At 40.2% G+C, this 14,055-nt stretch overlaps 1 protein-coding gene across 1 annotated transcript in view; it reads right to left on the bottom strand.

Moving 5' to 3' along the window:
- Positions 1-1,115: 1,115 nt before the first annotated feature.
- LOC122659516 (metal tolerance protein 2-like) overlaps positions 1,116-14,055 on the bottom strand; it is a 37,995-nt gene continuing 25,055 nt past the window's right edge. Inside the window, exons 8-12 of the mRNA XM_043854618.1 lie at positions 11,998-12,060; positions 11,755-11,860; positions 10,183-10,328; positions 1,334-1,425; positions 1,116-1,242 (exon numbers count right to left, since the gene is read on the bottom strand). Coding sequence (XP_043710553.1) covers positions 1,116-1,242; positions 1,334-1,425; positions 10,183-10,328; positions 11,755-11,860; positions 11,998-12,060 — 534 coding nt within the window. The remainder of the gene's footprint in view (positions 1,243-1,333; positions 1,426-10,182; positions 10,329-11,754; positions 11,861-11,997; positions 12,061-14,055) is intronic.

Below are 14,055 nucleotides of genomic sequence, written 5' to 3'. Positions count from 1 at the left end.
GTTGCCCAAAAAGTGATTATTTTTCCATTCCAAATTATAACGAAACAGTATATTCATGGGTTTTGCCATTAATTTTCCTTCAAAATCAGTTGTTTACAGTTTTACCCTTATCTAGACTTCCACGAATATGGGATAGGCCAGGTATTGGAATCAGACAATGCCCATACTAGGAGGATGAACCCTAAAAATTCCATCTATCCCCTCCCCAAAAAAAAAAAAAAAAAAAACCCTAAAAATTCCGTATTGATTTCAACGCCAATTGAGCATCGATTTCATTCCGATTCATTCTAGGGTTCTTGAGCACCAATTCCATAGTATATTTTTTTTTGGTAAGACCAATTCCAAAGTATTATGACAAATGAAATTGCACCATCAGAATTGGTTCAGCATACCAACTATTCTGGCAATTTAATCTGGATGTTGAGGTAGTTTTATTTTTCCAACCTAACCATGTACTTGAGATAAAAAGTGGGATTTTGAAATGTCACATCAGTGGATAAAACATTTAATGATTTTTTTTTCATATATATCACGAGGCTGATTTTATAATCGATGAACTCGAACTTTCTCAATTGCATCTAAGATCCAAGGATAATTAGCCTATTCTCTAAATATTCTAGTGGTATAGTTTTGTTATAGTTTGGTAGTCAGAGGTTATGCCTTTACCTTAGCTTTGTAAGTTCACCACTCCAAGGTAACCAAACATGGTTATATCATCATTTTCCTACCCCCACATGAATCACCTCTAAACAAATGGAGCCTAATGGATCTACAGGCCATAGTCATTTAGGAATGTTTCCACATTCAAAGGATCAGGGTCTATCCAAGAACTAGCATACATGCCAAAGCTTAAAAGCTTGGAATCAGATTGGATCCGTATAAATCATTCGGAACACTAGAAAATGGATTGGAAAGATCTAGCAGGAAATCAAAATACATCCATAGCTCAACTCAAAAAAAAAAAAAAAAAATTGTAGGAAATCAAAATTGGGCATGATAAAAGAGAAAATGGATTGGGGAGACCTAGCCCCCCTTTGGTCCTGCAAATTTAACATCTACTTTAAAAGAAATCAAGATTTTACATTATTTGCATTAAGTATGACATGAACAAGCATTTACCCACGACCTATTGGTGGTGCTATTGGATGCCCCAACCTCAATAGGATGTTCACTTGGTTTACATTAGTAGGGGCTGCCTTCAAAATTTCTTTTTCTGCTTTTTTTGCCACATCAATTGCACCCCTGTGATGGCAAACTAAAGATTAGTAGTTTCCTAAAGGTTAACAACAATTATAAAATTAACTTAACGAGCATTGGTCCAGGGAAAGTATACCTGATCAACATCTCATGAGGCATGGAGACCTCAACCTGGAGTAAAATTTTGCCTTGTATTGAGTGGCGTGTTATGTGCTCAACAACCATCTTCTGAAATTTATTCCAGTTAATTTAATACACCAATAGTAAGAAACTAATAAATGGCACAAACCACCCCACCCCCCTTAAATAAAACTCACACAACAACAATAATATGCTGAAAAAATACAAGACAAGGAAAGTGATCAAAGCTCCTGCATAATGTGCATATTCAAGGACAGAGATATGGTATCAGAAGAGAACACCACAACCAATGCCTCAAGGTTCTGAATATAGATTATTGGAAAAGTGATGTGTTAAGATATTTTTTGTTTCGATAAATCAGACATATTAAGACCTTAAGATAGTATCAAAACCATTCGTGCCACATTTATCACATTGACATGTACTTGCTAAGTGATAATCCCAACCACCCTGACAGAATTAACAGAAATACTGCAAATTTATTGGATTGCATGTGATCTTCAACATCATATAAATATGAGGTTTGATGATGAAACACATCTAACTAAAGGACAATGAAACTGAGGTTTTTTTTTCAGAATAGACTCAAATAGAGTAATTCCCACACCCCTTTTATGGAGATCTTTATCTGGACACTTCAAATAATGAGTCGTGTCATATCCGTGTTTGACACATCATATAATGAATGCAAGAAATGAAATTTTTTATGCACTTACGTAGTATCCTTAAGCCATGTCTGGTAAACATGCTATAAAGAGCAACTAGCAAGTGGTTATATGCACTTCATTTGTCTTTAGCGATAATACTAAAACTTTCAGCTAGTTTAAATTGATCAGAATTAAATAATAACAAATGGAACATGTCACTCTGATGACTCAGCAAGTGACTCAGCAACCTCTCATAAGACGTCTCCTGATCTGGTTAAACAAACCGACTCACATACGATAATGCAACCACCATAACAAGTTCATCTTGTTCTCCTGTACAACTCCTTTTTACTTATCTCTTGTACATCTATTGTAACTAATTCACAGTACTATAAATATACAAGAAACTCACGACTGACAAAGTGAGAAACCATTCCATTAAACGACTCTTTTATGATAATCAGAGCAAACCTGGTTTTCCTCTAAAAACACAAAAAAAAATTTCCGATGGCTATGGCTTCTTCCGCTTCTGCAACAACAGAATCCTCCACGACTGTCTCCTCTTTCTCCTCTCAGTCTGCTATGGCGTCATCCAACGTCGCCACCCCGATTGCCCTCGGCAACATATCCCACATTCTTCAGATCAAGCTCAATCGCAACAACTACCTTCTTTGGAGGGCTCAATTCCTCCCTTTGTTTCAGCTACATGGTTATCTCCGCTTCGTCGACGGCACTCATCCTTGTCCTCCTCCAACCATCATCTCCACTGATGCGCAAGTCACTGTGAACCCTGCAGTCACGGAATGGCAACACCAAGACCAGCTTATTTTATGCTGTCTTCTCTCCACACTTACTGAATCTGTCTTCTCCAACATCGTTGGCCTCGACACCTCTTATGCGGTATGGTGTAAGTTAGAAAAACTGTACGCTCCTCAATCCCAGGCTCGCATCATGCAATTGGAGTTTCAACTCCGTTCTATCAAAAAGGGTTCTCTCCCCGTCGCCGACTTCATCCAAAAGGCTAAGACTTTGGCTGACCATCTTGCTGCGGTTGCTTACCCTGTACCGGATTCTCAGCTCATTCTTAGTATTCTCAGTGGCCTCGGTCCCGAATATGATGGCTTCGTTACCTCGGTCACCTCTCGGATTGACCCTATAGAACTTGATGATTTAATCGGTTTGCTATTCAATCAGGAGATACTGCTTCAAAGCCGTTCTACTGATCTCCAACCTGATGCCTCCATCACTGCTCATGCTGCTATACGCTCTTCCAATACTTCCTCTTCAATTTCACATAATCGTGGAAGGGGTAATGGTCGCGGTCACGGCCGTGCTCGCTCTTTCTCCCAGCATTTTGATAATCGGCCCCGTGTTACTTGTCAGGTATGCACTAAGCCGGGTCATTCTGCTCTACAGTGCTATCAACGCTTTAATCCTGCATATAAGTATCCACAACAGCCCTCTGGTCAAGGCATCTCTTCACCACCAGCAGCTATGTATGCTGCCCAGCCGCCATCTTCTCCTCCCTGTGGACAGTATATTACTACTCCTACGGCTTCGGATCCCTACTGGTATCCTGGTGCCACGCATCATCTTACCTCTGACATGGCAAATCTGAGCACTTGGTCTGACTACACTGGTTCTGATCACGTTCGGGTCGCCAATGGTTCAGGTTTGCGTATCTCTCATATTGTATCCTCCACATTATACACACCAGTTTCTAAATTTTCTCTACGTCATAGTTATCATGTCCCACATATCAAGAAGAACCTGCTTTCTGTATCTCAGTTTACACAAGAAAATGATGTGGTTTTTGAGTTTCACCCGACTTTCTGTTGTGCTAAGGATCGATACTCGGGGAATATCCTGCTGCGGGGCCAGAATAAAGGTGGGTTATATCAGCTTCAAGATGCCCACACCAATAAAGTCTCTACCTCTCTTACGGATGTGCTGCGCTCCAGTGTTTCTCCTTCCGCTTGTCTTGGTGAACGTGCTCCAATCATGGTCTGGCATGATCGGTTCAGTCACCCTACCAATCGCGTCACCTCCTCTATTGTTCACAAGCATGCATTGCCGACTACAACATCCTCTTCTCATGGTTTTGTGAACCTTGTCACTTGGGAAAGTCGCATTGACTTCCATTTTCTTCTTCTTTAAATTACTGTACTGCACCATTGGAATTAATTCATTCGGATTTGTGGGGACCCTCTCCTATACCTTCCCCTTCTGGTTTTCGCTATTATATTAGCTTTATTGATGCTTACAGTAGATATACCTGGTTATTTCCACTTACTGTCAAATCAGAAGCTCTTCCTACCTTTATCAGGTTCAAGACACTGGTGGAATTTTTTGGTTCCAAAATTAAGGCAATACAATCTGAGGGTGGTCGTGAATATCACATTTTTCGTCATTATTTGGAACAACATGGCATCTTACATCAGCTCTCCTGCCCTCATACTCAGGCTCAAAATGGCAGGGCCAAACGCAAGCACAGGCACATCGTTGAGACTGGTGTCACCTTACTTACCCGCGCCTCTGTTCCCCGCACACACTGGGATGATGCTTTTCTCACAGCTGTATTTCTTATTAATCGCATGCCGACTCCAATGCTTCACAATGCCAAGCCATATGAAATATTATTTGGTCAGCAACCCGATTATTTACAGTAAAGAATTTTTGGTTGTGCATGCTACCCGTGGCTCCGGCCTTACACTCACCACAAATTGGAGGATCGCTCCAAACAGTGTGTTTATTGGCTACGCACCTCACCATTCTGGGGTGGCGGAGGGATCATACCATTCGAGCCTTTTTTTATGCTTTTCCGGAGGTCTGGAGAAAGCTGTAATCAATAGGTCGACAAGCCTCCCTTCCCGAAAGGAAGGACGTGAAAAAGCGTGGGTATCGATGTCTTGACCGCCAAACTGGTCGGATCCATGTCTCTCACCATGTGGTCTTCAATGAAGAATTTTTTCCATTTGCCCTCCCTACCACCTCCACTCCATCACCACCACAGCCAAACAAACCCATCGTTCTCGGTCCATTCCCTAGTCCCCTGGTTCCCATTCAGGGGGTGCCTACCTCACCGTCCCCACTCAACCCCTTAGGTATTACTTCACCACCCTCCACTGACCCAATTTCCCCTACCCCAACCGAGATGGCTCCCTTTCCACTACCGAACCCATCTCCCACTTTAGCTCTACCACCCCCACCCACACCATCCCATCCTATGCTCACTAGGCTAAAAAATAATATAAGAAAGCCTAAGGTGCTGCTCACATCTAAGCACCCCATTTGTCAGTGCTTCCACTCCATGGTTACCGAACCTGAGGCGACATGTTTCTCAACTGCAAACAAAGATCCCTGGTAGCGCCACGCAATGGCATCTGAGTTCAATGCGTTACTTTGCAATGGCACTTGGGATTAGTTCCCCATAACCTATCCATGAATCTGGTTAATTGTAAATGGATTTATCGGATTAAAACAAAGGCTGACGGTACTATTGATCGTTATAAGGCGCATCTTGTCACCAAAGGCTTCACCCAACAGGCTAGCTTGGACTATGATGAAACTTTCAACCCGATTATCAAGCCTGCAACGATACGGGTTGTTCTCTCCCTTGCCGTCACTTACAAATGGACGTTACGCCAACTTGACGTCCAAAATGCTTTCCTTCGTGGGAACCTTACCGAACAAGTCTTCATGCGACAGCCCCAAGGGTACGTTGATCCACAATTTCCCAACCATGTCTACCAGCTCTGCAAGGCTCTCTATGGCCTCAAACAAGCCCCTAGGGCTTGGTACCATCGCCTGAGTACCTACCTCATTTCTCTTGGCTTTGTCACATCTCAGGCTGATTCATCACTATTCATTCATCGCACCTCCAATGCCATTCTACTTCTCCTCATCTATGTGGATGACATTGTCATCACCGGCAGTAACCCCCACTCGGTTACCTCTCTCATCACCACCCTTGGACAGGAATTCACGATCAAGAACCTTGGCACTGTAAGTTATTTTTTGGGCATTGAATCTCATCGCTCTTCTCAAGGTTTGCACCTCACATAATCTAAGTATGCTGCCAGCCTCCTTCAACGCACCCACATGCTCAAGGCAAAGCCGTGTTCTATTCCTATGGCCCCTTCCTCCTCCAAACTTTCAAAGGAATCCGGCCAGCCCTTGTCTGATGTCACTTTGTATCGTACCACTGTAGGTGCTCTCCAGTATCTCACACTTACACGGCCAGATCTGGAATTCTCTGTCAACAAAGTCTGTCACTTCATGCATTGCCCCACCACTGAGCATTGGATTGCTGTCAAGCGCATTCTTCATTATGTCAAGGCCACACTCCATCATGAGATTTATCTCCAACCCTTTCGCTCAGCTACATTAACTGCATTCACCGATGCAGATTGGGCGGGTTGTCCCGACGATTGCAAATCCACCAGTGGATTTGTATTTTCCTTGGACCCAACTTGATCTCCTGGAACTCCAAGAAGCAACCCACCGTTGCTAGGTCTAGCGCCGAATCAGAATACAAAGGGGTTGCTAACTCTGCCTCCGAGTTACTCTGGCTCCAATATCTCCTTCGTGACATTGGCTACTCACCACCTTGCCCACCGGTCATTTGGTGTGACAATATTGGGGTTGCACGCACAAAACACGTGGAGATTGACTATCATTTCATTCGTGATCAAGTTGCCAAGAAGGTCTTAGAGGTTCGCTTCATTCCAACTCAAGAGCAAACTGCAGACATCATGACCAAGCCCCTTGCAGTTTCTTGCTTCGGTGTTCTTCGTTCCAAGCTTACTGTCACCGACCCACAGTTGCGCTTGAGGGGGTGTAATGGAACACGTCACTCTGATGACTCAGCAAGTGACTCAGCAACCTCTCATAAGACGTCTCCTGAGCTGGTTAAACAAACCGACTCACATACGATAATGCAACCACCATAACAAGTTCCATCTTGTTCTCCTGTACAACTCCTTTATACTTATCTCTTGTACATCTATTGTAACTAATTCACAGTATTATAAATATACAAGAAACTCACGATTGAGAACGTGAGAAACCATTCCATTAAACGACTCTTATAATAACAATTCGCTTTTATTTTTATTAAATTCCATTTTTTTTTATGAAATAATTTTTCATGCCATGCTTGATGATGCATGTGTCATTTAACTTTAAACATCTTTTCTACTGTATAGAATACAAGTTAGACCAAATCAACTCAAATAGAGTGAGAAGGATGGGGGTAAGAGACGGAAGGGTGAAGGCAGGACTCAATCGCAGGTCTGGTTTATGACAACCCAAAGAACCAGCTGAGCTAGCTGGCACCCTCACACTGCAAAGTTAAGTAATAAGCATACAGCATAACTGTGTTAAATGTAAAGTCAGATGGGAATCTGTAAGTTGTACTGGTCAAAGGATTGATGAACTTTTCCATAACTTGATAATAGCTTACAAATGCCTCACAATGAACTCACACAAGCCTCCAACTTTCAACATCCAATCTTGAATTTGCTACAGTCCAGTGCAAAAATACTCCCTCCCCCCCCCCCCAACAAGATTGACTTCCTCTCCTTCGGATGTCCCCAAATGTTTGTCCACCTTATTAATTGGGTAATAACTTCTTGGGAAAAGGCTGGGTATGCTAGCGGTATACAGTAAGATAGCACCCTATGTGTCTATCTCTCTCTTCCTCCCTTTGAGGGGTAAGGGAGTCATTTCAAAAGAGGGGAAGAGAGAGATAGACACATAGGGTGCTAGCTTACGGTATACAGCTAGCATATCCATCCCTCTCCCTAACTTCTTATCAACTTTACCATTCTACTCCTTGCATTGATTACAACAACTCATTTTTAAAATCAATCCTATGAGATGAAGGAATAAACTAGTGGAAGGTAAAATTGAAAAGAAAGGACCCACCTTAAACTTTGTGCTATTCAAAAGTTGACAGACATTAGAGGGCAGAGAGAGAAGTGTGCTCATTGATACACCCAGCCCATTGCATGAGTTGTCGACCGACATTAGAGAGCAGAGGGAGAGGTGTGCTCATTGGTTGAGTTGTCTTCTCCACTAAATGAAGTTACATGGTTAATTATTCCAGGCAAACCTGTTAGCCAAGTGAGGTTCAGAGTGTAATTGGTCAGTAATTGTCTTAAGACATGCAGTTTAACCATCCTGTTTCAGCTACTAGTAATTTCATTACCCCCTACCCCCCAAAAAAGAATGTATCTAATTTTATTGTTGTTCTAATTAAGTTGAAATATCAAAATAGGTCAAAAAGTTTTGGGATAATGCTTGAAATTGAAAATTGGAAGATCCAAGACAGTTTCTACTTTGAGATGCAATGTTATGAACATCTATACAGCATACTAATTTCTTTCTGACAGCAAACTAGATATCCTTTTTCCTAATAGGACTGACAGCATTGTTTGAATGCTTGTCCAAGCGGAAAGGCAAAAACTTGGACTCCATCAGTTTATAAGCTTTCTTTAAGCAACAAGACAGTTGATGCAGTTAAGATTGTCCAATTGGGCCAATGAGGCCTTGGAAGACTTTATTGTAGCCCAAGGTGGTTTCTATGGACCGTGGAATTCTTATCTTTAGGTTTATTGATGTAACAGGCCTCTTTTCTAATCTCATATCTGGGGTCTTAATTCTGTATACAGGATTAAGTATATAGATAAGATTATGTGGAATCCATTACTTGTTGTTATTAGATTATTTTATTTTAAAAGTGTTTTAGACAGCTGCCATTAGAAGTGGGACCCAGTTTGAAGACTTCTAAAACAGCTTGCGGTTTCTAGATTCCAAGATTTCTGAAATCTTATCACTTCAGGTTGTGTAATACTTTATAACAGATTTTTATTGTAAAAGTGGGGCTAGATTAGGAAACTATAAGTGCGTTAGTTTTTTATTTATTAATCAAGTCGTTAAGATAGATTTGGACACTCCAAGTCAGCCAACGAGAGGAGTTTTCCTTTTGGTTGATTTCTTCTATTATTTTAGTCAAGTAAGGACTCTCCAACAGCAGCCCATGATTGGAGAGTTTAACAAAATTTAGAATTCTGTTTTATTTCCTTTTTCTGTTCAGCTTTATAAATACGATTTGATTGTTGGAAAGGAATTAGATTAGTTAGTTAATGAGTTGAGATGGTTTTCTCTTCTCACTCCTCTCTCTTCACTCCCCTCATGATTTGGGACTTTCCTTTTTCTCTCTCTTTCCCAGCACCAGCAGATCCAACTCCTATATCCTTATTGCCCCCACCAACCATCTTCTAGTTGCTGGTTTTATTTTCTGGTCATTCTTGAAAAGCTTAAAGCTGCCCAAAAGTCTGCTTCTAAGCAAAGTCCTATTTTTAGATCTTAAAATTAAGACCCACTAAACTAATTGTTACAGTCACCTAATATAAACCTTATTTCTTCCCCCAAACCCCCACCCCCCCCCCCCAAAAAAAAAAAAAAAAGAAAGAGGAAGAGAGTGCAAATCCATTTTTCACACTGTTAACCTAAATGCCTAAAACCAAAAAAAAAAAACGAAGAAAAACTCCATTGCCAAAGAAAGATGATCTGTTGACTGTTGTCATGAGCTGGAGAAGAGGACAGGATACCAATGAAAAACACTCCTTTATCAGTAACACAAAATGGAAAAGGAGGGAGATGGATACCAACAGAAACTAGCAAAAATCATTTGAAAACAAAACAAGCACCAACCTAAAGCTTAACTTCCTAGGGTTAGAGTTCCATTGGTCCATGTGATAGGTGAGATGAAGAGAGTCGATTTTCTAGGTAATAAGAGGTAATGATTCCACAGATTCTTGAAACCCTCTCTTCTATGAGTCATACCTATTATAAAACTGAAAGTAGGAGTTGACTTGAACAATTTCTTTGGCAATTAAATTGGGTTATATTCACCCTTTTTTTTTTTTTTTTTCCACTAGGCATTTCAGTTTTCACATTATAATGATATGGCCATTAGCTACCTTACATGAATTGTCGATGGATGCTGTCTCAGGTATTGAACTCACAAGGGACTGATGGTAATTGTCTCAAACTGGGGGGGAATTTCTATAATTTACCAAACAGCAGCAACAATGCAACAATGGTAGGAGGGAAGAAGTGAGTAGTAGTAAACAAAATGGAAGATATATCCGTAAACTAAAAGACTGAATCAAAGCAACTGAAATGATACCTCTGAAAACTTAGATGCGAGAATGTCAGATACAACAGCTTCAACATCATTATTCTTGGAACAGACATTCAAATTCACGGGATCCATACCCTTTGCATTTTCCGATAGGTCTGTTGTACTGGGAGAAAATTGTGAAATCGCAGGATCTAGCACACAGAAGAAAGCCAAAAGTCAATTGAGACTGAAAAAGTATGGCTGAGGACATGCCACCATGATATCTTCTTTTCTTTTTCTTCCTTTTGGGGTGGTGGTTAGAGGGGAGGGGGGGTTGTGATCTGTTTATCAGAAAGATAGTGCACCCAGCCAGCCCTCTCAATATATCAATCCAATGTCTATGTGATAGATCATGAATGCTCCATACTTCAGGTAATCCAATAATTTCGAATACAATGATAAGTCTTACACTGGTACCAGACTCTTCCAAAATCTGTATCTGCATAACTATAATTTCATTTAAACAACTTCATATAGAAGAGAGTAGAATTTTTTTCTGGATTTCTTTTCAAATCTGATGCAAGACATAGTGTACCAAATAGTTTTCACAAGTTGACAGCTGAATACAGAAACTATATTATGGGCTTTTTTTAATCACTGGTCCTCACAATGGGTCTTTCTTGTGTCTAGTTTTTGGCTTGGGCATGGAAAGATGGGCCAAGACTAGGCCCTGCAGTAGCAGTTCTCAATTCATATCATCTAGCCCACCAATCCCAACCCATTAATAACAGATGTAACTGGGTTTGGCCTGCTATTCCACCCAACTGGCACCCCCACTTGAGCATCCATGTGGGCTTTGTTATAACCAAATATGACATAATGTCCATACTGAGGCCTCCCTCATTGGGTTTCCTTTAGCCCATTGCTGGGTGGTTTCACAAATCTTAAGCTGTCCTATACAGCTGTACTGCGCCCAGAATACCAAAAAATAAAGTTTCATCTTAATAATGTTTTTTACCAGGGGAAAAAAAACCCCAATTCAAGTTAAAATCTTCGGAATTAATGTATTTTGTCTTAGGGGAATGTATTATGGATGGATCAGTTCCAAATTCTGATCCATGAGTATCATGCAGACCATCCACTAATTGCATGCCAACTCTTGAAAAATGGAAGAATACTTTGAAGGTACCAACAACCAGCAAAGAGCGGAAAACGTAACTGCAATAGTCACTGATCTGGCCGGAGGCCCTACAGTTCTCTGTTTCATATGTTTTTTCTGTAAAATACCTGTTATTTCTGTGGTTGACCAAAAAAAAAGGGGAAAAAGAAGAAAGAAAGAAAAAGCCCATTTGCAGCCGTTATGGTCGCTAGAGTGCTAGACATTCTCAATTAGCAAAGATTGTATATTCCTCAAAGAAACTGAACATATTCTTTGGTTTGTACACCATTCTTCTCCAATTAATTGGTTATAACATATATAGTTCATATTACGATAACAGCTGTCCTATTTTCTTTTTCTTCTGTGAAACTAGCATAAATGAGTGAGCCGATGCTAGTATATTCACAGTTAAACAATTCAGGTGCATCACATTGATGGGCCATTTCCAAAATTCTCATCTGAAACAATAAAGACTGTACCTATGTGTATGAAGACTTCAGCTACCTCAGTATGGGATCTCTGGATTTGACGACGAACATTTTCACCAATCTCATGTGCGGCACTCACACTCAAAAACGGATCAACCTGCAAGAAAAATAATAAAAACCAAGCTGCTAAAGCTAGAGAGGAGATAGAGTCCAGCTATCTCATGCAGATGCAGTACTCAAATTAAACTAGTCCGTCTTAGCATTTAGAATAGCACAAGAATCATGAAGACTGACCTCAATGTGTACATCAAGATATATAGAAGATCCAGCCTTCCTTCCCCTCAAGCGGTGGCATCCCTACAGGTATTACAGAAATTCTTATCAAACAAAAAACAAGTAAATTTTGCAAAAAGAAAAATTAGTCCTGAATTCATCCCACAAGTGACATTCTTCTTTTTCCCCCTTCTAAACAAAGTTCTGAAGAAGCCAACAGGTTATTAGAACCCAAACATCACCAATATGTTCTGAACAGTGAAACATAACGCTAGAATCATCAAAGTAGAATAAACAGCCAACCAAATCCAGTAGCAGCAAGCATTAAAAGAGACTAATAAATGGAAACAATCAAATAACAAGCATATACAACCAATAATACCATATTTATTGTCATGTATCAGCAACGGCTAGGATAGTGATGCCGATCTCATCACAAGGGAAGAGGAGAAGGACCTACGGTTTTAGGAAATAGGGTATTGGTCTTGTGGTTTTAGTTGAACCAGATTCTTGATCTGGTCTATGGGTGGGTTCATTGTTTGGTTGAACCAAATTTCAAGTCTTGCGCAGGAACAGTTGAATATTTTTCTGGATTTTCTTATTAGCAAGTTGTGGACTATTCCTATTGTGTATTTTCTTTTTCTTTTAGTGTTCTAGAAGGCTGGACAGTTGCCTAAGCCTCAGTCTTAGACCTTAAGTCTTAGTTTCTATTCCTTGCAAGCAGTCTAGAAAACTTTCTATTTTGTTTTCACTAGAACGCTCTTGCTTGTGCATGAAGAGTTTCTATTTTTCTTCTACTATTGCAAGTCTATAAATAAAGAAGGGGTCATAACATCTCCCATGATTTGAGAAACAATTTAGCCTTGGGCTTGTTGAGTTCTGTGAGAGAGAGAGCATGATTCTACGAGATTCAAAACATGCTCTACTCTGGGATGCTAAGGCTGGATTTGGTGGGATTCCTTCTCCACAGTTAGGTGAGACTTGAGAGTTGATGCAGAATTGAAGACCTACCAGTGTAGGAAGTCCAAGAAGTTTCAGTCATAGTGTGGCCCAGCCTATTTTAAAGGGTTGGGTCCACTTTGATTCTTGTTTAAGTTGTTCTTTTCTGTTTTAAGTGTTTTTTAAATCAGTCCCGGTTGAACCAGTGGTTCAATTTGTTCAGTTTGATTCAGTTTAAGTTAGATATTTTGTACATTGTCTTTAAGTGTTTTTAGTTGAGTCCATCTCCTCTTAAAGGCCATTTAGACTTCAAAGAGGATTTGGCCATGTTGTAGGAGTCAGCTAGGGGGTTTCCCAGCCCAACTCCAACTCTATTTTGTGGACTTTAATAAATAAGAAGCGTTGGGGGTCATTCACTAGGACTGCTGATTTGAAGGTGATTTACAACTCTGAATTAAAATCTGATTTCGGAAATCTCCAATCGATATTGTCCTCTTTCATAATCTGTTTTCAGACCCAGATTCTGTTGGCTACTTGCTATAGTCCTACTTCAAGTAGGATTGGGTTTCGCTGGTTTGAATGCTGAAGTCAATACTCCTCATATGCTGATCTATTTCATCTGATTTTAATATCATACATCAAGTTTTAATTGGATTTTATAATTCTATAATCTGATCATTAATCAGAATTGTAGTTTGACAGATTTGACTCTGTCCTACTGTTACTAGCAGTCCTTCATATCTTCAGATCCAGCCATTGGATCTTGCTGGAACTTTCAGCAAGGTTTATAACCCCCAAGAGGAGAACTCGACCAGGCATATTGCCTGATCTAACAGTTTTTAAACTATCTGCTTTCTCCCAATTCTGGAATTTTATGTCTCTGTTTCGATTCTGTTTTTTAGTACTGGTTTAACCTTTAAATTAAATCAGAACTTTTAAGTCCTAGCATATCCTTCTATCTTCTACTCTTCTTCTTCTTCCACTTCAAAGTCAGTTTCTGATTAAAACCCACAGCTGATAAGAATATAGTTCTATTTCGGTTCTGGATATCATTCCTAAAATCTGATAATTACTCTCATTGATTATTCATACTATTGTTCTGACCATGGTACTAAATCTCGTTTCATTTCAGTGTTTCGG

The sequence above is a fragment of the Telopea speciosissima genome, chromosome 4, assembly GCF_018873765.1.
Source record: "Telopea speciosissima isolate NSW1024214 ecotype Mountain lineage chromosome 4, Tspe_v1, whole genome shotgun sequence".
In the NCBI taxonomy this organism is placed as follows: Eukaryota; Viridiplantae; Streptophyta; class Magnoliopsida; order Proteales; family Proteaceae; genus Telopea; species Telopea speciosissima.
The sequence above is the reverse complement of the archived record's forward strand: the minus strand, read 5'-3'. Positions and strand labels throughout refer to the sequence as shown.